At 34.3% G+C, this 27,486-nt stretch overlaps 2 protein-coding genes across 3 annotated transcripts in view; both read right to left on the bottom strand.

Moving 5' to 3' along the window:
- The window catches only part of LOC106878933 (kinesin-like protein KIF14), a 51,774-nt gene extending 42,955 nt beyond the window's left edge, over nucleotides 1-8,819 (bottom strand). The window contains exons 1-4 of one of the 2 annotated variants that reach the window (XM_089350592.1): nucleotides 8,470-8,819; nucleotides 4,767-5,021; nucleotides 4,174-4,261; nucleotides 1,634-1,732 (exon numbers count right to left, since the gene is read on the bottom strand). In XM_089350592.1, the coding sequence (XP_089206718.1) occupies nucleotides 1,634-1,732; nucleotides 4,174-4,261; nucleotides 4,767-5,021; nucleotides 8,470-8,669 (642 nt within the window). In that variant the 5' untranslated portion in view covers nucleotides 8,670-8,819. The remainder of the gene's footprint in view (nucleotides 1-1,633; nucleotides 1,733-4,173; nucleotides 4,262-4,766; nucleotides 5,022-8,469) is intronic. The other variant, XM_014928298.3, reaches the window with a different exon arrangement.
- A 5,854-nt stretch (nucleotides 8,820-14,673) lies between these two features.
- Nucleotides 14,674-27,486, bottom strand: part of LOC106878935 (Golgi apparatus protein 1) — a 69,263-nt gene continuing 56,450 nt past the window's right edge. Inside the window, exons 21-25 of the mRNA XM_014928303.3 lie at nucleotides 26,172-26,273; nucleotides 23,298-23,438; nucleotides 20,764-20,884; nucleotides 19,941-20,044; nucleotides 14,674-15,975 (exon numbers count right to left, since the gene is read on the bottom strand). Coding sequence (XP_014783789.1) covers nucleotides 15,808-15,975; nucleotides 19,941-20,044; nucleotides 20,764-20,884; nucleotides 23,298-23,438; nucleotides 26,172-26,273 — 636 coding nt within the window. The 3' untranslated portion in view covers nucleotides 14,674-15,807. The remainder of the gene's footprint in view (nucleotides 15,976-19,940; nucleotides 20,045-20,763; nucleotides 20,885-23,297; nucleotides 23,439-26,171; nucleotides 26,274-27,486) is intronic.

Raw genomic sequence — 27,486 nt, 5'->3', positions numbered from 1 at the left:
CAAACACCGTCTTTCATGGAAAAGTTAAAGAGTATGGCTTAGACAGAAGAGATGGATTGTGTCTCAGAGAAGAATTATATCCGTTATTTGCATGTTAGCAGATGGTGACTTCACATCAATCTAAAACCTACATATAATTTGGTTTCTTGTGGTTTATAATAGTAAGAGAGAATGAGAGACAGTAATGGTTAACAGCAACTCCTGAGTTGCTGTTAACTATTACTTCAATCAAGAAAAATATCTAGTTCTATTGAAGATCATGTTTCACCACCTCAACCCATGTCTACCTCGACCACAGGTCCCCTCCACAGTTAGAGATCCGCACTTCTTTACACAGCTGTCGTCATCCGTACACATGACTGTACCAGTGCAGTCATCTCTCCTGCACACCACATCTGATTCCTCTTATGTCTAACTTTTCTCTCAAGATGCTTACACTGTCATTGCACATCCAGCAATTTATACTGGCTTCATTTATTTCAAGCCTACGCATGTCCTCGGCTGTCATATCCCATGTTTTACTGCCATGCAGCATAGGTGTTTGCACACAAGCATCAAACAATCTGCCTTTCACTTTGAGAGTGAGGCTCTTTGTTGCCAGCAGGGGTAAGAGCTCTCTGAACTTTGCCCAGCTTAATCTTATTCTCACAGCTACGTCTTGCAGCATCCACCTCCACTACTAACTTGGTCACCAAGGTAATGGAAGCTATCTACTACCTCTAGCTTGCCCCCTGGCAGTTCATGGAGTCTATTTTCTGTGCAATTTCAGCATTTATTGTACCTGTGCACCTTCCACATACAAAAGTTGGTTTCCTTGTTAACCTTCCTCTAATGTTGCTGCACCTTTAATGTGTCCAAAGCTTACACTGGGTGCATCTTATGGAGTTTCTACCTACACCTTTTCTACAGATTGAGTAGGGCTATCTACCTGAAGGGATTTGTGATTCGTCTGCCTTTCCTACTTACTATGACTTTGGTTTTTGCTAAATTAACGTTAAGGCCCTTTGATTCCAGACCTTGCTTCCATACCTAGAACTTCTCTAGTTAAGACAGTGATTCAGCTATTAGAGCAAGGTCATCAGCATAGAGGAGCTTCCAAGGAGAGCATGTCTTGGATTCCTTTGTTATTGCCTGGAGGACTATGATGAACAAGAGGGGGCTGAGCACCAATCCTTGGTGAATCCTTACTTGTACCCTGAATTCTTCGTTGTACTTGTTGCTCACCCTCACCTTACTGGTAGTATTCCTGTACAAGGCTTGTACACCTCTCACCAACCACTTGTCTATCCCTAGTTTCCACACTGACCACCAGATAAGGGATTGGGGGACTCTGTCAAAAGCTTTCTCCAAGTCAACAGAAGCCAAGTACAGATGTTTATCTTTGGCTAGGTATTTCTCCTGCAGTTGCCTTACCAGAAATATAACATCAGTGGTGCTTCTACCTGGCACAAAACCAAACTGCATTTCATCTAGACTAATTCTCTCCCTAATTAGCTGGGCTATGACTCTCTCCACAACTTTTATGCTGGGCTCTCCAAACCTTAAGTCCTCATATAATTTAATTAAACACAACATAATCATGTTAAAGAATTCAAAGAAAATCAAAGTAAAATGTTATGTTTTCTAAACTTACAGAGATTTTTTTGTCTGCTTTGTCTTTCTTTGATGATAAAAGGTCGTGTATCTTTTCATTATAGATTTCAAAGAAACTGATCTCCAGATTAGTTTTCACCTGGAATTAAAATAAAAGGTAAGTTTTTTACTGTTTTACTTTCAAAGAATAAGAAACGTAGAATTTTGAACTGAACGACAACAGTACAGTACATCAATGTACCATTGGGGAAAAATATGGCTAGTTTAATTTGATGATTGATAATGTAAAAGGTAAGAAAATGCTGCAACAAGATGTGACATGATATGGAGCTAAGAAAGTCTGCTCTCAACTAAAAAGACAAGAAAACAAATTACAGAAATGAGCCATGAAATATAAATAATTCATATTCTGAAACTATTAGAATGGAGTACTCAAATGCCAGTATGAAAGTGTTACAACAGTCATAATGTGCAAAAGAAGAGAAATTACTAAAATCTAAAACTAACGAACAAACAATAAATTTAGTTAGGAGATAAATTTGAATGCTTGTGCAAGATACAGCTCAAACAGGTAGAATGTTCTAGAATATTCTATAATGGATAGAAATAAAGGTGTAATACTTCATGTAATATACACAGCTTATTGTCTTTTGTCTTTTACTTGCTGCAGGCACTGGTCTGCTGGGGCACCACCTTGAAGGGTTTTAGCTGAATAAAACAATCCTAGATCTTATTTTCTTAAGTTTGGTGCTTATACTCTTGGCCTCTTGTGAAACTGCTAAGTTATGCGGATTGTAAATAAACTATCACCAGTTGTCAAGAGGTGGGAGTAAGGACACAATACAAGCACAAAGACATGCAGACACACAAACATATACATGATGGACTTCCACAGTTTCTGTCCACCAAATTCACTGACGAGGCATTCATTGGCCCAGGGCTATAGTACTTGCCCAAGGAGCCACACAGTGGGGCTGAACCAAAAATCATGGTTGCAAAGTGAGCTTCTTAACCACAGAGTCATGAGAAAATTTTTTCTCATGCTTGTAGATTCAGAAAAATAACTCAATAAAATCAGAGTATGGACTCATGAGAGCTACTTATACCATCTTTAATGACTAAGTATACAATTCAAGATTCAAATTAGTATTCAGTAATACAGTCTTTAATCTTTTCTTCATTTTTGTCCCTAGTCTTAAAATAGAAGTTCTATTCAGAAAAATATTGATTCACACTTTAGAACATCAAAACTTTTAGAAATGTTAAGCTTTAAATGAGATCTAGAGATAAGCATAACCATGGCCAAAGTTGCTGCAGTATGAATCTCTAAAACCCAGGAGCATTAATGAAATAAACATGAATAGTATATAAGGTATGTGTCAACTCAATATTAAGTGGGAAGTATAATGTGTAATTCAATTACACTATATACACAGTTTCAGTTGATGCCAATATGAATAACAAAGAGATTAAAAACTTTGGACACTGCCAATAAACAAATTAATACTAGATAACGTTGTTGTTTAGATGGAAATGTAAGAAGCATAGTATTTCTGAAGGGTAAAAATGGATGAAAGTTCTGTAAAATGTTAGGTGTTAAAACAAAGCAAGTCCAAGTAAGACTTCAAGCAAAATAGCTCAAAATATGTAAGTTGATCCTGAAACATGAAATGACATAGAATTAAACAGTTGGAGATATGTGCACACCATTACAGAAAATATGCCATGTTAAGATGATGCATTTTACATGCTACTGGAATGGGAGCCAGTCAAGGGGCACTGGCCACAGCTGCAATTTTAGTTTTACTTGACTCAACAGGACTTCTCAAGCATATCACCCAATGCATCAATGGTACTCTTAAATGGGCTGGACATGCAACACTGGCATCGGCCATGGCTGCGATCTCACTTTAGTTGCCAGGTCTTCTCAATCACAGCATATCTCCAAAGGTCTCGGTCTCCTGTCATTGCCTCTGTGAGGCCCAATGTTCAGAGGTCATGCTTCACTACCTCATCCTATGTCTTCCTGGTCTACCACTTCCACAGGTTCCTTCCACAGTTAGGGAGTGGCACTTCTTCACACAGCTGTCCTCATCCATACATAATACATGACCATACCAGTGCACACCACATTTGATGCTTCTTATGTCCAGCTTTTTTCTCCAGGCACTTACACTGTCATGTATGCACACTAACATTACACATCCAGCAGATCATACTCGCTTCATTTCTTTCAAACCTACACATGTCCTCAGCAGCCATGGCCCATGCTTCACTGCTATGTAGCATGGCAGTTCGCACACATGCATCATACAGTCTACCTTTCATCCTGAGCTAGAAGCCCTTAGTTGCCAGCAGAGGTAGGAGCTCCCTGAACTTAACCCAGGCTATTCTTATTCTAGCCACTATAATCTCAGAGCAACCACCCCCACTACAGATTTGGTTGCCTAGGTAGTGGAAGCTGTTAACTACTTCTAGTTCTTCCCCTGGCATGTGATGGAATCTGTTTTCTGTACATATTCAATGTTTACTGCCCCTTATTTCTGACAAATGAAGTAACCCTAAAATAAAAACACACACCTTAATATTTTCAGTATTTTGGCTTTTTAAGAAAAGTTCTCTGCTAAATCTTGGAATTATACCTTCTTCCTCAGTGTGACCCATCATACTAAACAAAAAGAAAATTTGAGTTTAAAACTTTAAAATTTGGCACAGATTAAAATGTCTACACACAATACAAAATTATAAATAAATTAAACATAAATGAATCATAGAAAAAATTAAACTGCAAAGAAAAATGAAACAACTATGCTGCCAAAAAGAAAAAGGCATTGTTTCACTGTGACACATATTTCAAGAAATGTGAAGATATGAATAAGAAGTATCAACTGTATTAAGCAGAGAAAAGTACAATTAACAAGTGCAGTGATTCAGCTGGTAATTGCAACCATATTGCAGTTTTCTGGAGGCTCACCACTAGCTATAGATGTCCATATGAATGCAATTAAATAAATAAAGATATCTAAAATACATTAAACAACTGACAAGAGATGATTTCAATTTTGAATGGTAATAAATTCAGAATTTCATAATGACAAAAATACTACTTCAAATAGAGAATATCAATGATGATGGTGATGATGATGATAATGATGGCAGTGGAGAATACATACCTGAAACTTTTTCCACTACCTGTCTGACCATAAGCAAATAAACTGATGTTATATCCTTGCAGAGCTTTCTTCAGTAAGGGTGCAGCTAAAGATTCATAAACTAGATGTTGATCAGCAAAATTATTATCTTCTTTATTAAATGACCAGAAAGAATAATCAAAGGAATAGTTGTGTATGTGGCCTGTTTCTGTCTTCACGGTGGTTTGTTTATCTTCCACTGACACAATACAGTGTATATCAGATTGGCTTTGTTCACTAAAACAAAAATAAAAATAGAAACAGAAGCAAATATTCTCTATCAGTTTTTATAAGGTTAGCCACTCCAAGCCATCTTTTAACTTAATGCTCCCACTTATGTCTGAGTAATAGTCAAACATCAAGTGATTACATGTGGACTAAAGACACAGAGGTCTGGTTGAAAATCCATTAAGCTTTAAGGAACATATTGTGACACTTACCAGAAGCTAACATCTCATTATCACTATAAATGATTCTAGTCATCAAAAACATCACAATCTCTAGTAAGTTATTTCTTCAGCAACAAAATTACCATTAATAATGGAAGTTGTCAAAATATAAACATTTTGGTCATTTCAAAAACCACTACCAGATTGACAGGTGTACAATCCTGATTTCCGAGCTAGACTTTAGACTTTAAAGGTGTAAAGTATATCATGAACTGCATGACATCGTTGCTTAGCTTACATAATATTTCTTACTGTTGAGTTGATCCCAAATCTGGTAAAACTATATATAAGATGTCAGCCAGGGTAAAGTTCAACTCCAGATATGAAAGAAGTTGATAGGAATACATTATTGTTTACAAATTAAGGAAAGAAACAGCAGAACAAGACTTGCAATCCATTTCTCTTTATTAAAAATAATAGCTCACCATAGAATCATTCTTGTTCCTTGAAGTCAGCATGTGTTTCTCATCAGTTTGCTGAGTTCTGGAACTATAGCTATGGCCACACATAAAACCAAACACTATCTAGTATTTTCCACTAGACATGACATAACCTTTGCTATTAAACATGACACAATACTGCCATTATTCAAGTAACTAACAAAAGCTAATTGCATCCCATCCCAGTTTAAGCCAAGCAATTCAACAATAATGACAATCAGATATACTTGTGTTTTCATTTTAGAAGTCCTGAAACAAATTCTGAATTAATTAGAATTATTGATCCATTATTGGTTTCCTTTTGTAGAATTAGGAAACAGTATTTCGATTTCAAGTAGTACCAGTTAAAATTACATTTATCAGAATATTTCTCCTTTGTAACATGTTAGAATGTCCTAATGAAGAAGTAGCAAGAAATGTAATAATCTAAGATGCTAACGAAAACGAAAATTCCCTCTCACATATCTGCTAGAGATGGCACCCAAACCTCCCTTAGATCACATTCCACCATCTTTATGAAGGAAGGACACATTAGATCATGTGATTTTTAATGCCTCATAAAAGACAGGCTGGTTGCAGCTGAGGTGCTTTTAAACATGTTTGTTCACTCAGCGTTGACCTGAGAAACAATAATTAGTAATTCCTTTTTACTTCACCTCCACAGTCTCAAATGAACCATCATGCTTGTTAGGCAATGATGAGCAACCGACCTTACTACTACTACTACTACGGGTGCTTGTCAGAGAAGTCAGTCAAGAATTATTCATCGGCACAAGAAGCAGGGGTGGCAACAAAATAAAGTTTAACTGTTGAAATGTGTGAAAAAGAACCTCTACATGGTTGTTGGGCCTGCTAATATTCTTTTAAAATACACGTTGCTGTCTTAAAAACAGAGATATATTGGATAATGTAGTTTTAGATATTCTGTAGGAATAAAAGTTTGGTCCAGCATAGAATGTCTTTGATCATATATGTCTCCCGATCAAGGCTAGACCAGGACAATAAAGCAGTAAGAAGACTTATTTTGGAGTTAACTGACAGTTTACATTTCGGGTGTTGTTTTTGTTTTACAAAAGGGGCGTGACCCAAATCTTGTTTCTGGTCTTTACAGCTGACTGATATCAAGATTTCCTCATCTAGACTAAAAGGATTTAGGTGGTGGTTTTCAAGCAGACGATTATTTGGATACATTGGTGACTTATTTTTTAAAGCAAGAAAAGTAAGAATTACATAATTTTCCCCTTCACTGAGTTTGTGTCATACAAATTTTTTTTTGCTTCGAAAGTTGGAGAAATATAGTAAGTATAATGTAAGTAATGCCATGCAAAAGATGAGATAATAACTCCAGTTAGAACTGATTTACGGTAGTCTCAAATTTATCAAAGACCTTCCCTTGTCTGGTTTCCCTGAGTCACAGGAAAAACAAAGCATTTGAGAGAAGAAACCAGGCGTAGGGATGACGAACAGAGTCAGCAATGCTAAATTCAAAAGCCTCATTGGGGCCCTGCTCCATATGTCATGTTGCCCGATGGCACAAAATCAGTAATCTTGTGGAAAGGAACAATTGATCTCCTATTTCTTGGATTAGAGGAATTTCAATATTCACTAAGGAAAAAAAATTTTTTTTCTAATGAATCCGGGACAGATTTCCCTAAAACCCTAACCCTGAAAAGATCAACGGGATAGGGGTGGGTGAAATTTCCGAGGACCTCACCCCACTCCATTTTTCGGACCCCAAAAAGGATTCTGTAGCATATTTGGATGTCACAGGAATTCATTCAACGAAAAAAAAAATTTCCAATGAATCCTGGATCGCCCCCCCCCCCGCCCTTCCGAACCAAAATAAGGGATTTGCAGAATGCCAATGTAAATATTGAAAAGTTCTTTATCTTCAAAGATGAAGTTAATTGTCTGAATAAAAATAAATTGCGGGTAATAGAAACTACTCAAAGCACCGAACCAGTCAATCAAACGAAACTGTGTCAATTTGTTTCTAAGTTTTTCAAAACAGTTTTTATATAACCGATTCAGTCTGACTGGGTTTTTCGATCAAAATGAAAGAACTTAAGTTTGAAAAAAATACTCTAACACAACAATTTGTGGATATTATTACGAAATATACATTAATTATTGAAGTGTTTTTCCTCACAATTTCTTTTCACTTAGAGGTTCTTTTGTTTGTCATTCATCCTTGCGTTTCTCGGGGGAAATACAATAGAAGTTGACTAAATTTCAAATACGTACATGGACTCGCTTAGTAATATATATTTTTTCAGTAACTATTGGCATAAATATACCCTGATTTGAGTTATCTGTTTTAAAATAAGCTAATAAAAATATCACTTCCATACAGAGAAAGAATAAAATTATCACCAGTTCCGAAGTTTGTTTCATAAACCTCAAAACCGGCAATAAAGACATATTTCCCAGTCATTATCTATTTTCCTCTTATATATCATTGTTTGTATTTGATTTTTACCTCAAAACCGTGAATGAAATTTAATTTAAGTCAGAAATTATGCCAATAAAATCTCAAGTCGATTTACGCACATATTCTATGATTTAATGGTTAAAAGAAAATAATATAGAAAAGGAATGTATAGAGGACTCACATAGACATAAGGGCAGGGGAAAATAATGCCTATTACTCCACTTCCGTACTTAATAAATTTCGAAATCAATTCATAAATTTGTTGAATATACAGACAATATACGTTGTTTTTATTAAATTGCAGTTACCTTTTTACACTTAAAATAGGAATTGTCGTAATTAACATGATATATTAGTATACTTACTGATTATTGAAAGGTCTTACTCGTACAGCAACAGTTAAACTGCTTTGGTCCCCATCACGAAAATTTCCTGGTGTCAAAGAAGTTTTCCCAATAGTTTCTGGGAGATGAATTGCTGAATAACAATCGGGTGTTCCCGAAGGTTTGTCAACTGTATGCCGTCGCATACCAGATTTCTCAGTAAATATAACATCATTATCCATCGTATTTTCTCGCGAATGAATTTCACAGTATTTCAGTTGTATTTTCTTTATTCCCACCTGGTTATAATCCCCATTTGGCAGTATTAATACTCCGACCGAATATACCAATGAAATATGACAACATCAACGTTATGCAATGTCAATTTATATATGGCGGTGTTATTTAGAAGTAGCCAATCAGAAAACGTTACTTTCGTACGCGGGAAGTATACAACTGTCACGGTACAGATTGTAATTAAACTGGTTATTGTAATAATTAAGTAAATAAATATTTTTAAATATCAAACTATTTCCCGATAATTAGAATGCAAGTAATTATCCCAATGATTAAAAAGTACATTTTTAATAAAGAAGTTAACAGCAATTTAATTCTAAAAATGATCTGTGTGTATGTGAACGTTAACTTTTGTATGAGATAAAAGTGGAATTGTCAGATAAGTTTCGTATGAAAGCTACTTTTAGCTTTTCTTTTGATGACTATACATGGAGTTATCTTTTATTCATTATTTCAAATCGTTTTCTTCAATAATATAACAAAATTTACCTTTAATAGTTCGTATGCTTACTTGCCAACCAATGAAATAATTATTCTTTCAAACTGCAAACCAGAAAGCAATATAAAAAAAAAAGTACTGCATCTCACTCCACTTCTGCCTTAAAAGCCTATTTGATATGATGGCACCATATGAATGGATACGAAATTTGCTTAGAAGGTGCAAACCCAGTTTTTCAGGAGTATTCAAAGCATTTGTATTGTTCACCAAAAATTTTAGAGGTGGACTTGCACCTGTTGTTCCTGAGCTTATGATACTCAGGACAGATACTGGGTATGCAAAAAAAAAAAAAAGTGGCATAGTGACAAAGAATCAAAACCTCAAATATGATATATTCATGAGTGGTTAGAAGTAGGTGCTGTCTTGAAAAAAAGAGAAATAATTGTTCAGATATACTCCTAGAAATAGTTGGTCATTTCTGTTAGCTCAATAGTGCTGGAGGTGGCTGCAGTGAAGATATAATTACAGGGAGGAAATAATGAAAGAAATCTAGGGAAACATTACTTTAGCTTTGTCGAAAATGACTATACTTAACATGTATAAGAAGTATGATTCTGCATAATGATGATAAGCATTTAGTCTTGGCTCAATCTCATTCATAAGCATTAAATAATGCAACGTATATGTAAGATGTTCATTATCTTCACTTGTAGGATTTGAAACAGAACATAAACTATACATGAAACTTTTAGGAGGAAATTGCTGGGGATATTTCCACCAAAACACAAGTTTATTAATGATGCATGAACTCAATGAGGCACAATTATGTAAAATATAACAGCTGTAAAAATTGCTAGTCTCAAGATTAACAGAAGATCCTATGGGAAAAATATCAAATCTAAATTATAGATCATAGTAATTATGCCAAACCTTAATGAATCCAACAAATTCAAATTTACTTCTGAAGACAAAACTTGATTTTCCTGTACCATTGTCTCACACACTCTTATCTAAGTTTTCACAAATATATACAGAGCACTATTTTCTGTTTTGATTTTCCAATGTTTTTTATAAAAATAAAATTCACATGACAAATAGAGAAAAAAAATTATTTACTTGTTTCAATCATTGCACTGTGGCCTTGCTAGGGCACTGCTTTGATGGGGTTTTTTTTTTAGTCAAACAAATTGACCCCAATGCTTATTTTTTTTTTTTTTTTAGTCGAGCAAATTGACCCCAATGCTTACTTTTTTTTTTTTTTGTTTAAGTCTAGTACTTATTTTATTGGTTTGTTTTTACTGAACCACTAATTTATGGGAACATAACACACTTTAACCAGTTGTCAAGCAGTGGTGGCAACATACACACACTGTTAAACTGAGTAACAGATTAAGTAGCATCTGCAATAAACTTATAGTTTCCATCCACCAGATTTCACTTACAAGGATTTGGTTGGAGTGAGGCTTTGTAAAAAAACATTTGACAAAGTGTTGAACAGTGGAACTGAACTTGAAATCTTGTCATTGCAATGGAAACTTCTTCATGACAAAAAAATTCATGGAGGTTAGTGATGAATTGAATATAATCTTTTTGATGAGCACCATCAATTTTATCTCACAGCTGAGAAAATGGCTGAGCACTAAAGGTATCAGTTTAATATGTTTAGGTGAAGAAATATTGTGCTAACAGTGGAAGGTACATGTGGTGGGGGAACACTTAGAAAAGAATGGTGAGGGCAGATCTGAGGGTGATGAGCCTCACAGATAAGATGTTATGAGGAATGCTATCCAACCTATGCCAAAGAAAAAGGTTCAGGCAAAACTGATGATACCAAAGGTGACATGAGCAGATGCTGTGAGATAAAAACATTTCAGGATATATTTAAAAAAAACTCTAAGCAATGCAGGTGAAGAGTTAGGTAAGATATGTAAGGTGATGCCAAGAAATAAAAACAAAGACTAGATATTGTATTACCTTACATGGGTTGTTTAATGCTCTATAATATTTTGGGAAAGATTCCCCTTGTCAAATATAAGATAGAAAATAATTCAAGAGTTCAGAGAAAAAGTATTATTGGCAGGCCATCTTCCAGACCAATCAATAGAAAATAAAATAACAGTGAACATAGTGTCAAACTTTTAGTTGATGAATTAGGAAACTGTATCTTGTCACTGGTATAAAACTCTACATTTTGCTACATAGTCAATAGTTTCTGCTTGACAAACCATTAAAAGTACACAAGTGGAAATTAAAAAGGGTTGAATTCTCTCGTGTTCTTGCGAGTTCCTTTATAAGATTAATATCATCTTTAAAAATTTGATAAGAATAGACATTATATCTTAAAGAAATATATTTCAGCAAATGTGCATTAAATGGAATGAGATTATAAATTACACCATTCCACAAATTAATAGGATAGTAAAGTAGCTTGGTGTTTTGCTAAGCTGAATTAGGCTTCAAACTTCCGACTTTGGAGTCACCATTTAAGGCAAATTCTCTTGAACGTTCTATATTCTTCAAAATAAAACTATCCGAGCAATCTGGTTTTCTATTTCGAACAAAGAATTTTCAACTTTAAGTTGCTAGTGACTTCCTATCATGTTTAAATGTGTCCAATTCTGATGCATCTTGGATTTACAGGCAAAAAGTAATGTTTAATCTGATCAACAAATAATTTCTACAGGAATCTTCCAATCCCTGGTCACTGCTTGCTGTCTTTTCTACTAGCTTTGTTTATCACTAATAGATTAAACTTACCAGTAGTACTTTACTTGAGTAGACTTAATTTGTTGCTCAGTTTATCATCATCATCATCATCACCACTCCTTGGCTGCCATTAGCAGAGTTCATCTTATCACAAGTCATCATTTAACGTCCGCTTTCCATGCTGGCATGAGTTGGATGGTTTGACTGAGGGTTGGCAAGCCAGAAGGCTGCACCAGGCTCCAATCTGATCTGGCAAAGTTTCTACAGTTGAATGCCCTTCATAACGCCAACCACTTCAAGAGTGTAGTGGGTGCTTTTTACATGCCACCAGCATGAGGGCCAGTCAGGTGGTACTGGCATTGACCACGCTTAAATGGTGCTTTTTACATTCCAGCGGTACGGGAGCCAGTCAGGCGCCACTGGCAACGACCATGCTCAAATGGTGCTTTTTATGTGCCACCGGCACAGAACTGCCAGCCTTAGAGGCATTATAAAAAGATTGTGGGTATTATTATTCATTTACAAAACTTACATTTTGTCAATTTACCTGTCGTCTTGCCAATTACTAACTATACTATTTCATTCCATAAACTATGAAACTGTATATAACATTCTCCCAATGTGTTAATAAAAGTAAACTTTAAACGTATAATTCTGTATTACTTAAAAAAAAAACATCATACATTCCCTTTCTGATCTGATCTAAGGTTTTTATCATATGTATGAAGAAAGGAATAATTCTTTGCATATTCAAAATACACATTGCACTACTGATTAAAATTCAAAAGTACTTCTTTGATTTTACTTTATTGACATTAACAAAAGCAATAACATCTCCAAATCACAAGGCAACAAAGGAAGCCTCTACATAATGACTCAACCTGCTAGAAATACCAACCAAATCTAAAAATCACACATTTTGCTCCCCACCCATATTTCATAATGTACTTCTAGATACCCCTAAAAAGACAGGATTGTCAGTCACAGTCATAATTTTCATAAATTTGCTCAATCAGGATTGACTTGGAGTTCAACGTTACAACTGACATTGAAGAACAGAGGCTACAGTTAATGTTGGATAAGCATCTTAGTGTTACATATAAGCTGATAAACTCAATTTGATAGTAATAATCACTGTCACACTAGCCATTTTCTTCTTTCAAGCTCTTCTTTCTCTTTTTGAAGCCATGAAATGACAATATATCATAAATATGACAGTTTTTTTATCAGAATTAGTATAAGTATTCTGCATAATATGAAAATTTACAAATACTATACTGGGGTATAACTTCAGTTATCTTAACTATTTTCTCAAAATGGAATGACGTTTCTTGAAGCTCATAAATTGAATTTAAGTATAAAATATACAAAATATTCATCAAATTATGTTTAACTTATTTTCTAGTCTCCTTAAGAATACATTTATTGTCAGTGTTTTAACATAGGATCATATTTTATGCAATTTAGTGTTTGGAGAACTATTTTTGTCAATAATATTTATCTAAGACTAAAGTTCTTTAGGTAGACAGCAGAATGAAAAATACAAGATTGTTTAATGGGGGAAAAAAATTAAATTTGCAGACACAAAAATGCTTTAATGAATGGTTCTTGTAGACTATTCTTCTCAAAATGTTTCTTCGGAAAAGAAATATATTAACTCTCTGTTGAAACACACCACCTTTGTTATTCTTTTGAAAATAATGAAGAGTTTAGTAAGATAACTAAGTCATTATTATGCTAGTGTTTGGAACATAAATTAACATGAAATTTTTTGGTAGGTACAATTTAGATCACTGTAAAACAAAGTTTGTATCACAGAACCAGGGCAAGTGGTATCAGAGGGGGTCAAGATGAGTTGTTCATAAAAAGATATCTACAATGTTTCAGCTAGAGGTCAAATTGATTGAAATATAGTGTAGATGTAAATATTACAAAAAAATTACAACCAAGAACATATATAGGTAAATTCATTAGTAATCTTTGGGTACCAGATGTATTTGCAGTTTAAAACATTTTAGTTGTCTCAAGTAGTAAGTGAATCTTATGTTTATTTGTGAGTGCTATATAGAATACTTTAACCAACTTTATTTGAAAATATAATAATAATAATAATAATAATAATAATAACACTTGCATTTTGAAACATATTATAAACAATTAATGCTAATTGTGAATTCTGAAGAAAATAAAACTGAAAAGACATTTTATTTCATTGGAAGGAAAATAGTTTTATTTAAGAAATGAAGATGATAATTCTTTTGGGTTACAAAACATGAAAATGTTCAGAGCAATTTCCAAGCTGATTAAGATAATCTTATGTTGAATCAAATCTAATGATCAGTAAAATATGCCTTTGGTATTTTTCTTTGCTTTCTATTAATTTTACAACTCTCCACCAACCAACACAAATTTGTGAAAAATAGAGAGCAGAACAGATAATTCTAGTTCTAAGATTTAAATTGTTTTAAGAAAAAATTTAAAACAAAATTTTATATGAATAAGTAAACAAATATTTTACTGAATAAGTCCTTGAAAAATATCCAACTATGTAGACAGTTACATAATGATAAGTTCAATACACTAAATTAAAAAAAAAATTTTTTTTAATTACTTTTTATTTTAGTTTATATAAAATTATTATATTATAATTTAACAATACTAAACAGTTAAAATGCTAGGTAATCTTTTACAAATATTATACAGGGTTTGAGGTTTATAGTGAAAACAAAAATCATAAAATATTACTGACTATTCAACATGTTTAGTTTTTAATTTTGGCTTTAATAATAAATTTATTTCAAGACTGAGGCTGTAAATATACTTTATTTCTTATATTTGCTTGTAAAGAACAAAGACTGTAAAATCAAATATATGAATGTTTCGTTTGTGGAAAATATGAGATAATTTTTTTTCCAAGACCACATTATCACAGTTAATGTTTTATTGATTAAATTCTGCTCTAAAACAAATGGGGCTTGGCTTTCAGAACAAATATTAATCAAATGTTCCACAATGTTGAAACACATAAATGCAATAATTGAAAAGTTTAATGATGTGTTAATGTTTTAGTAATTGCTTTGCTTTTTCATATAATATTCTAACATTTTCTTAATTTTGATGTGACAGTTTTTGTCTATAATCAGAAATAAATCCACATCAAGATATATACAAGGAATTTGCTGAATATACTTAAATTATACCTTTTAATCTAAATGAGTAAATAATGTAGGAAGATTTAAATGAAACCTTTTATTTATTTTAGCTTAATAGGGAGAGATGTAAAGAGATTTTAATATATTTGTAAAGTTTGTATGAATGTTTCTAATAATAGTTGACATCCAAATATGCAATCACAATAACTTTGAGTGTCGAGAGTTTAAAAAAAAATTATTCAAAATTTAATGCCATAAATTTATACAATCTTATTTGAATATTTAAAACTTATTTTGCTTCATAATATTTCATTGAAATATTTTTAAAACATAATTTTAGTCAACATATTGGAAATTTTATGTATCTGATTGGGGAACTTTTACTTTTTGAAAGCAAGACTGAATATTTACAAACTTTTCAGGAATATAATAATAAAAAAAAATAATAATAATAATTAAGGAACACAATTAGTAATTGTGTAAGCATGTGTATGTGTGTTTGTGTGTCTTCCCAGAAATATTTAAAAGAAAGAACACAAAAAAAATTTTTTACATAATGAAAATAGCTACATATAAAACTCAAGAAGACATTTTACATTGAATTTATGTTAACCATTCACACATTTCTTTCAAAATTCATATTATAAATTAAATTTAACAACAGAGACAAATAATATGACACAAACAAGGTAAAACATTTTGCAGCAGCACAGCTATGTTTGTTCTCATTAAAGAAAAACAAAACAAAACATTAAAAAAAAAACTAATTATTTACATAACACTGTTCTATTTATTTTTTAGTTCAGCTCGTTGACGTTTTGTTACTCTACCACAAGTAAGACCAGCAATAAAAATAAATCCAATGAGTGTGATAATAACTCCAAGAAAGTAATATTTAGCTGGGGAACTATGCATTTCAACAACTATATCTTTAAAACTTTCAGGAGGAGCAACCTGAAATTAAAAAGAGAAAAAAGTAATTAAGAGTGAGATACAATCCAAAGTTCATTTTTGTTTGCTTTTCTATGCTAGCATGCATTAGATGGATATATTATTGAAGCATTATTTTATTATTTTCACAGTTGGACGCCCTTTCTGTTGCAAACTCTTACTTGTTTTTCAAGTAAGGTATCTTTTATTTCACGTCTTCAAAGGCATAAAAGGTGGCAGGTGATTTGAGAGAGGACATGACAAGAAAGTTATTGCTTGTAGCTGTCATATTTGGAGAAGTGTAAAGGTAAACAAACACAGAGATAAAAATATGCATGAGCGTGCACACGCACAGATGCACACACACACACACAAGCTACTTAAAATTTCTGTTGAGTCAGAATTATAGAATGAGACACTTGATCAAGGTGTCATGCAGTGGGACTGAACCCAAAACCACATGGTTGGGAATCAAACTTCTGCAAGTGTAAAGATTTTCTAATTGTATTCCATTTTTTATTTAACAGTAAACATAAGAATCTCTAAATTAACTATGGTTAATTGAGTAATCTTAGTCTACAATCAAATGATTGCAGTTGAGAAAAGCATAAAATTTTCAAAACCAGACTTATGCCAGGAAAGAAAAAGAAAATCTAATTGGAGCAATAATATCCAATTAGTTGGGATACAACAAACTTGAGGTCAAGAAACAGCTTCCAACATCCAGCCTAAGAAATCTGTTTATTTGATATTAACACAAGCATAAGACAGTTGGCACACAAAGGTGCTCATGCTGTGCCAGTGCCACATGAAAGCACTCAGTACACTCTGTAAAGTGGCTGACATTAGGAAGGGCACCCAGCCATAGAAACCATGTCAAGACAGACAAATGGAGCACAGGCAGCTCTCCAGTTGGCCAACTCCTGTGAAACCAGCCAACCCATGCCAGCATGGAGAACAGACATTAAAAGATGATGATGATATTAAAAGCATAAAATTTGCAATGGCATAAATAAAAGATAACTAAAAATCAATGAATAATTATAGTAATTAAACAGGCATGGGTCTGTGGTTGAGAAGCTTGTTACCGAACCACATGGTCTTGGATTCAGTTTCACTGTGTGGCACCTTGGAAAAGTGTTTTCTATCATATCCCTAGGTTGACCAAAGACCTGTGAATGGATTTGGCATAGGGAAAGGAAAGAAACCTGTCATGTGTGTGTGTGTGTGTGTGTGTGTCCTTTGGCATCATGTGATGGTTATGAGTATCGTCATTTAATGTCCATTATCCATTCTGGCATGGGTTGGACGGTTTGACCAGGGTTGGTAAGCTGGAAGGCTGCACCAGACACCAGTTTGATTTGGCATGGTTTTCTATGGCTGGATGCCTTTCTTAATGCCAATCACTGTGAGAGTGTAATGGGTGCTTTTAAGTGCCACTGGCATGGATGCCATTTGCGTGACACTGGAAACTGCCACGACTGCGAGTTTGCTCGGCTTGATAGGTTTTCTTCTCAAGCATGATATAATGCCAAAAGTCTCGGTCATTGCCTCTCTGAGGCCCAGCACTCAAAAGGAACTCAGCCACTTTGCCTCCATGAGGCCCAACACTCAAAAGGACCTCAGCCACTTTGCTTCCATGAGGCTCAATGCTCAAAAGGAACTCGGTTACTTTGCCTCTGTGACGCCCAATGCTTGAAAGGAATTCAGTCACTTAGCTTCCATGAAGCTCAACGCTCGAAAGGAACACAGCCACTTTCGCCTCCATGAGGCCCAACACTTGTATCAACATACAAGTGAGGTTTATAAAAAATTTGATGGAAACTAAATCAAAATAATTCAATACAAACCTAAAATTGGCCCAGTAAGTTTTATACTAAACAAAATAAGATGGAATAGAATATAAAGAGTTAAATTTATCTAATTTACACCAAAATAAAACTTTCAGAAATAATCATGTGTCCTTAAGATAAGAGAGACAGATCCTGAACACTACAGACCTTTCCTGCAATTGAACCAGGACACAATGCAACAATGAATCACAGACGGGCAACTCAAGCTGGCTGTGGACAAGTGTACCACCATGCATTTTGGGAGGAAAAACCCAGTATCCACAGCACTAATATCAAGAAGTTTTCTAGTGAATGTGGCCTGGGCATTACTATCAGCAGCAATTTGTGCTGAACAAAGCACATCTCTAAAATTGTCAAGAAGGCCGAGGGTGTCCTGGCATCACTCAGCAAGACCTTTGTCAGCTGCTCTCCCGTTATCTATTTAAGGCTGTATGTGGCTATGGTGTGGCCACACTGAGAATTTGCATCACCAGTCTGGAACCTCTATCTTGCTCAGGACACTGACCTCCTGGAAACTGTTCAGAGACATGCAACCAAGTGAATACCTTCCATCGGGCATCTACCATATTCTGAATGTTTTGCTCCCCTGGGCATACATACATTCAAACTCCAAAGTCTGGCAACTGACTTGATAAACAACCACAAAATTATTAACCATTGTACCAACAACCACCTTAAGCACCTTTTTGAGCTCCATGTGTCTAACACATGTGGGCATGCCTACAAAGTCAGAAAACAGCACAGCTCCCATGACTTTCAGAAACATTTTTTCACGCTCAGAGTTGCTGAAGCATGGAACAAACTACCTGCATCAGTTGTTAGTTGCCAAGACATTGCATCCTTTGAAACCTCCATGCTTCCTGAAATTCACCAACATTAAATTCAATATCCCCCAATCCATATGCATGCACACATGTATATCATGACTCATACACTGTTCACTTTCTTGACTTTTGTACTGCACATGCACCTTTGATAAGTTGGAGTGCACTTGAGCACTGTTCATAATCCATTTAGAACTATTTGTCCATTGCTCAATCCCCCACCCTCTTAACCACAAACAAGTAGCTGTCGTTTACCCTACCTCTCTCTTTACACCCTTCCTTTACAAGTTTTAAATACTCCTCCAACACTATTGTTACCATTTCTTCCTCTTCTTGCACACCATCAACTCACTCATCATGCTCTCTTCTTTTCTTCCTCTACTCCTGGATCATCTTCAGCAATTGTCATTTCTTCCACTCGCTATTTGTCATGCTACTTTGAATGATTGAAGACAACATAGAGCAGTGAGGAACCAGTACAAAGAAACTTCACAAAACTTTGTGAAGTGGTTGATAAGCAAGAAGAAACATCATAGAGTTGAGAGGACCCTTATTCTTTTTTTATAGGGGACATGACAATCTCTGTGCTGGTGTCATAAAAAAATGCGTCCAATATACTTTGTAAATTGATTGGTGTTAAGAAGGGTATTTAGCCATAGAAACCATGCCAGAATAGGAAGGAATTTCAACCATGTTTCGTGGTCTGCTACCACAACAGCTCCTTTATAGGATCCAGTTAGCTCAAGACATCATCAGGAGGAACCACGTCCGGTTTCGGCCCCTACTCCTCAACAAGTGAGGCATGGTCCCCCAACCATGCCTAGGAGAGGAATAACTCTGAAGAAGAACATAGTTGGACTATAACAACCTACCCAACCCATGCCAGAATGGAAAGCAGAAAAGAAAATGACACTGATGATGTCATCATCATCATCGTTTAGCGTCCGCTTTTCATGCTAGCATGGGTTGGACGATTTGACTGAGGACTGGTGAGCCAAATGAAAGAAATTTAAAGAAATAATGAGAGAGGGTATAACGTCTGTACAGAATGTAGTACAATGCACATAAAGTATAAGAAAAGTAAATGAATAACAGAAGTCAAAAAGGAGTTATTGGCTGTATATAGGGAAAGAGATACAAATGGGTTAAAAAAACAATGATGACGACAAAATTTGAATCATTTGTAGAATATATTATTTACATAAATTAAAAACCAAACAAAAATAGAAATTATGTATTAATAAATACGATAAACAGAATATCAAGAAAATGTTTCCAAATTTCATTAAAATTATATCAAGGAAGTACTCACATGAGCAGCATACTCCCACATCTCTTTTCTTTGTTGTAATCTTTCACTGCATTGATGACTCAATTGCAATTTGCTCTCAAGAGCAGATAGCAAGCATGACATTTCTATAAATGTAAGGGAAAACTTAGCAGATATACTTTTATCAAATAATGAAATTTTAATTATTAAATAAAATATTGTTTTTATTAGTTCACAAATGTATCATCTCTCACTAGCAGATGAAGATGTGCAGAATATAATTGTAACAGATCTTTGCATTTAATGGTAGGCAATAATTGAAAGAAACATTTTTAATAAATATTATACTAAAACACCTCACTGGTACCACATGGAAAGCACCCAGTCCACTCTGTCAACCAAAAATGGAATGAGTGAGACATGGCTCCTGATACACTTCAAGGAAAGCAGTAGCTCCAAATAAGAACTACTGGCTGACTCAGTTTGACAAAAGCTTTCAATGCTTCTTAAATCTAGGTAACTTATTCTTGAATTTTTTTCATTTATCTTTTTTAAATCATAACATTATACTATATTAACCCTTTAGCATTTAAACCAGCCATATCTAGTCCAAATATTCTACCAATTTTATGTTCAAACTAACCAGATCCAGCTTCTCACACTAACTCTACAAAATTATTCTAAAAATAAACAATCATTGAAATCTTGAAGCCACAAGATAATACATAATTAATTCCCAACAATGTGAATAAATAAGCATTACATTTGATAGTAATTTGAATGCTAAAGGATTAAACTAATGAAGAATTTAACAGTTCAACAAGTTTTAAGAAAATAAAACATTCAAATCACAATCAATACGTACGTTGTCCCATTCCTTGTTGAACTTTCTGACAAAAGATCTGAATATCTCTTCTGCAAGCTGTATGTAAAACTGGATCAACATGTATGTCTGAAGAACCTTCATAAATGATTCTAGCAATTTCCTGTAAGAAAAGTACAAATATTTGAATTTTATGTAATGATTAGTTAAGTAAGTACAATATTTTATGAAAATATGTAAATCAAATACATTTGGCTTATTCCAGTTTACAAATTTTTGTACATATATATATATATATATATATATATATTATAAAAATAATTGACTTGAACCTTGTGTGTCCAGATAACATGTAAGTGGTAAAACTTTATATTATCTTTTAAACAGTTATATATTTAGCTTTAATTGTAACAAGGTTTTTAAGAATAATTGTTAATGATAAGTATTCTTTTAGTAGTTTCTGATTTAATAAGAATAATGAATATTTAATATCTATGGAGTGTTTTAATTAACTTTTGGTTATGAAATAGTGTAACTCACTCAGAATTAGTTATATTATTAGTTAAGTTATGTTCAATTGAGTTTGTTTTGTTAAGAATAGAATATAAAAGTTTTCACTTCTATATTAATAACTATGGAAGACTGGTGGGAATATTACCTGTATGGACTTCAAGGGCTAGGTTGCTATTTAGATAATTTAGGAGTTAAATATAAACAATATATCACTACATAGATCCTTGAATGCCAAAGATAGACGTCAAACCGTCTTACCACTAAAGCTGTATTCTTAACTTAGTAACACAGATTTAGAGGTAAGATGGTTTAATGTCTATCTTTAGCATACAAGGGATCCACATAGTGATCTCTCTTATTGTTTATGTTTAAATAGAATTCACGGTCCTCGGACATTTTTAGGTATGCTGGCCACTAGTTGAAATTAGCAAACATCCAATATATCAATGACGCATTTTAATTTGTCATCATTATCTTTTAACATCTGCACTCCTTGCTGGCATGGGTGAGATGGTTTGACATGAGCCGGCTAGGAAGAAGCCTGCACCAGACTTCTGTGACTGTTTTTGTAGGATTTTTACAGCTGAATGCCCTTCTTAACACCAACAACTCAGCACAGTGAACTTAGTGCTTTTCACGTGGCATAAGCACAGACAGGGTCAGTTTTGGCAAGGTTTTTACAGCTGGATGCCCTTCCAAATGTCAATCACTTTACAGTGTGGACTGGATACTTTTTAAGTAGTACCTGCACTAATAGGGTCACCAAGTACCTTGCAAGACAAAAAAATCCTTTGAGGGGAGGGGGCATTGGAAGAGGTGTCAGATGAAAGGTTATATGAGACAGAGAGATAGAAACAGGTGTCTTATTGTAGAGGAGGTACATGGTGAGCCAGCCAGAGAGAGAGAGAGAAAGAGAGAGAGATCAGGAATGAAGACAGAAACAGGTGTGCTGCCACTAAAGAGATACATGGTTACCTAACCTGAAGGAGAGAGAGACAGCAGGATAGAGATGGTGGCAAAGTGCCGGGTATACTCAGAAAGGACAGGGATCAGAATATAAATGGGATGGTTGAGTAAAGGAAGAGAGAGATATAGATGGTGGCAAGTGCTAGGGCATACCCTTGAGGTTCAAAGATCATAATATAAGTGGCAGGATATTGCAAAAGAAGTGTGATTAGACAGTGCAGAGAGAGAGGGAGAAGTGACTGGCAAAAACCTGGGTATATAGTGGGGGGAGGGGTACAACCAGATAGCAATGATACAGAGAAACAGGGCCATGAGGACAGGATTGGGGAGTGAGAAGTAGACATAGTGTATGAAGGAGGAAATGTGAAGAAGAAAAGAAATATAGAGTAATTTGTTGGGGTAGGGTGTATGAAAAATTTTCATTAGCGAAGTCACATTTGAATAATAATAACTTAGCTGTTGATTCAAAAAAGAGCGAGCAATTGAGCAGTTGATTCATGAACAGCAGTGAGAAAATGGAACAATATTTGGGAAACTATTTTAAATATATGACAAACACTGGGCTCAGACCTTGTGCATACTAAGTTTACACACTACATAGCTAGATGGGCTTAGAAGAAAAGCTGTAGTATTTTTATTATTATTATTATCATCATAATAATAATAAAATTGCAGAGATATACTTGCATAGCAAGTGACCTGATCTGAGATCGTGTGCTGGAACGAAAACAATTGCAGCGTGGCAGGTGTTTATAAGCCATTTAAAATAACACACAAAAACTGTTAGATTCACTTCAACATTTAAATTTAATTTGTCAAAATATTTTCGTCACTTTGAGACTGCAACATGTTCACTGACAAAATTCTGTGCTGCACAGAATTATTAATACTAAATTAATATACATGTACATTTTAATCGGCAAATTTATCACATAAGTATTTTGAAACGAAAAGGGGAATCAGGCTGAAATTGAAATGAAAATACACATAGCCATGGCAAACAGAAAGAAGCTGGGTGGAATCCTAAATTCATTATTAGGGCTAATTTTTAAAACCTAGTGATATTAAAATATGGAAAAAAAAAATACAACACAAACCTTGACACACATTTTATTTTTAATGGAACCCTCTTTCAATTTATCTTTCAGGCATTCTGAAATACGCCCTTTACCATTATCTTCAACCTCATATGGTTCATTATCTCTTTTATTAGCATCTTCAAAACAATACTGGGTGATCTAAAACCAAACAATGAAGGAACACTGAATTAGATATCAAAACTTTACGAAAAGCTAGCAACAACAATACTATAAATATATCCAGTCGAAAAAAATTGGGACAGAACAACAATAATATATATATATTTCTTTATTGCCCACAGGGAGCAAAACATAGAGGGGACAAACAAGGACAGACAAAGGGATAAAGTCGATTATATCGACCCCAGTGCATAACTGGTACTTATTTAATTGACCCCGAAAGGATGAAAGGCAAAGTCGAATCAGCAGAATTTGAACTCAGAATGTAACGGCAGACGAAATACCACTAAGCATTTTGCCAGGCATGCTAACGATTCTGCCAGCATGCCACCCTTTTCAGTTTTATATATAGCTTTATCACATGAGATATGAAATGAAACAAAGTAAAACAATTGAGGATAAGGACAGCTGCAGATTTACAAATTAATATCATCATATAAAAGCAAATGAGAAATGCTTTCCAAGTGTGCAAACAAAGCATATGATTGAAAAAAAATCTGTCAATTTTTCACTGCAATACTGTAGATACTGAGTTTTCCATCACCTGTTCTCTGTGCACCATCAAAATGAAGTTGATGTAGTTGTATCTGCTTCTTTCATGCTTTTCTACACCAGTAAAACATTGCAGTTAAATGGTACATCACAGTAATAACTGAGAAATTCATGCATCAAGTACATGTCTTGGACTTCAAACAGGATGTTTTATTTTTAGTAAAAACAAGTTAGTCATCAGTAGTACAAACAATGTTTTCAGAAAGAGAAGGGAATGAAAATTTCTTAAATATTTCTCTTCCAAAATTTTCTGAAGAAATCAGGCCCAATTGGTCATGCACATAACTCAAAACCTGCTATTTACTTTTATCTATTCCATTTCAAGTAATTTATATCATAATGACAGACCAATTGTTATGTAAAATGTAAACAAAGTACAAAAGAAGACAGACCATACATAATTGGATATTTCTACCTTAAATACATATATAGTTATATAATATAGAATTATCTAATAACTCATTTCATATGGTGATATTTTAATAAAATATAACTAATGTTAGACTTTATATTTTACCTATGCTTACCTACCTGTAATTAAAGTAGTTTTGAGACAAAATTTCACAACAGATTAATTTAAGAACATTTTGTAAATCGCATTTGAAGCATCACTTTAATATATTAGAAAAAAAAACTAGTGGAACCTGTGGAAATTTCACCGAAAAGGAATTAAGAGAAGTTATTTAAGAAAGGATGATTTGCATTTTTTTTTTTTTGCTAGGTTATTTCACTTCCAGTCACAATAATAAGTTATATGGTTTTAAAATTTCCCTCTACTATGCACTTTATATTTCTCTCTTTCTTCCTACCTCTTCAACAAACATTTTAACTATGTAATTCCCCTCTTCATGTCTTTAACAATTTTCTTTCTTTTACCTCACACTTGCACTAACCACATGAGACACTATAATGCATCAACTGGCTATCTGTTCTCTCACACACTCTCATATTCCCTCTTCCTCTCTTTCACTCCAGTTCCTTTCTAACAAACTAAAACATCATGTATGAACAAATAGGTAAAAGAAGACTATTATAGATTTAATTCAATAGAAAAAAATACTTTCCAGTATCAACACACGACCACCATCACCACTATAGTTTGCAGTAATAAAGCTGGTTTCATTTCATTTCAGTCCAACTGTTTGTTTATATCTACTTTTTCTGACAATACAAATGCTATCTGCTTCTCTCTCTTAATGTAACTGCCTCCCATGTCCATCTCTCCCTATCTGCTTTTCTTTAACCTAACCAGCAGAGCATTACCCTCTGCTAAATATTGTATCCTAAATGTGTCTCTTTCTATTTACCTTTCCTTCCCCACCCTACAGCACATCATTAAATCTTCTCTCTCCCACTTTCCTCTCACTCTTGTTCTTCATCTCTCCCTTCAACTAACCATATGATGCATATGGCCTTATTATACATCTCAAGCACAGCAAATTGCCACAACTCCCAGTCCCTTGTTATTTCCTCAGTGAAGTCCAGCATCCAAAGATCCTTTCTCACCACTTTGTCCCATGTCTTCCTGGGTCTACCCCTTCCACAGGTTCCCTCCATGATTAGAGCTTCGCATTTCTTTACGCAGTTGTCCTCATCCAAACCCATCATATGACCAAACCAGTGCAGTCTTCTCTCTTGCACACACCTAATGCCTATTATACCCCGTTTTCCTCTTAAATCATTTACATTCTGTTGAGCGTTCACACTGACATTACCCATCCAGCGGAGCAATGGTAGCTTCATTTCTTTTGAGCCTTTGCAAGTCTTAAGTAGTCAAAGCCCATGTTTTACTGCCATGTAGCATAGCTGTACGTATACAGACATCATACAATCTACCTTTCACTCTGAGAGAGAGGCCTTTAGTTACCAACAAAGATAGAAACCCTCTGAACTTTGTCCAGCCAATTCTAATTCTATCAATTACACTTTCAGAACTTCCTCCTCCACTACTATCTTGGTCACCAAGCTAACAGAAGCTATCTATTACTTCTAATGATCTCTCCCCACTACCTCATAAAGCAAATGTTAAAAATTGTTAATATCAACTCAAATACTTGTGTGCAGATATTGTGTGAATTTAATTATTAAGTTACCCCACCTCTAAAATATACTTCAGAAAAAAAAGAAAATTGAATGTGACAATAACAATATAAAACTTACTTCCTCATGACAAGCCTTTGCCAAAATAGGGTCTTGTTGATAATCCAAAGCAGCTTCTTTGATAATTTCCTGTATTTCATATTCACAATTTTTTGAAAGCATCTACAAAAATTTATAAAACATTTTATACAAGTTAAATTTTCGTTTGAATAGGAAAACATTTGTTTAAATTCAAAGAATGGAAGATTTCATGAATGAAAGGAAACTATAAAGAGTGAATAAAGGGAATGAAATAAAAGCTTTAAATATTCTTCCAAAATTTTCTGAAGAAATTGAACCCAAATTTTCATAAAATAACAGTGGAGACTAAGCACTATACAATATGTAAGTACAAAAGACAAATTAGACATAATTAGAGCATTTTTGCCCTAAATATGTGAGCATTTAGTAAACTATAACGTTTTATATTGTGATCATCATCATCATCATCGTTTAACGTCTGCTTTCCATGCTAGCATGGGTTGGACAATTTGACTGAGGACTGGTGAAACCCGATGGCTACACCAGGCTCCAATCTGATTTGGCAGAGTTTCTACAGCTGGATGCCCTTCCTAACGCCAACCACTCCGAGAGTGTAGTGGGTGCTTTTACGTGCCAAGACATGTATTATCTGAAAGAAATGTAATTTTGAGACGAAATATTGTCTATCTCCTGGCTTGTCTATTGCTCAAAGGAAATTGGCTCCCTGTTGTCATTGTGTAGCTCCTGGTTAGCCCTGATCAAACAATAAAGCATGACCTACGTATCTATCTTTCCACTTAAGCTATGTTTGCCTAGCTGAAGACTATATTGTACATACAGAGATGCAGTAATGAATTATATGAGGTGTAATGTGACAGTTCAGATATATGGTGTTGTCTCCACTGTCCAGTCTATTTCTATACAACTGCAGATTTTGGTTGTGACCATAACAGAAGTGAGCAAGTTACACTTGACCAGAGTGCAATATGTGCTGTTTAACTGCACTTATTGTTGGTACCAACACAGTGTCTGGGCCACTCAGATTATTAATGTTGTAGCTATTTGTGAGTATATGTATTTCTTGTGTTTGTTCAAGCTGAGTGAGAGAAATAGAGGCTTTTTATGTGTATGGGTGTTTGGAGGTGGTTTGTATCAAGGACTGTGGAAGTTGAAGGTTGCTGTGTAACAGAATGTGATCACAAGTCTTGATGATATTTCATTTTTAGTATTTTTGTATCACTGTTTAGATAATCTGTATAGAACCTGTTATGGTGGGTGCTATTTTGTGTTCTTTGCACTCTAAGAAATCGGGTGGCAAAGGTAAACTGGCATAGCCAATGTCACATCCACTGTA

This window comes from Octopus bimaculoides, chromosome 1, assembly GCF_046866305.1.
Source record: "Octopus bimaculoides isolate indiv1 chromosome 1, ASM4686630v1, whole genome shotgun sequence".
NCBI lineage: Eukaryota > Metazoa > Mollusca > Cephalopoda > Octopoda > Octopodidae > Octopus > Octopus bimaculoides.
The sequence above is the reverse complement of the archived record's forward strand: the minus strand, read 5'-3'. Positions and strand labels throughout refer to the sequence as shown.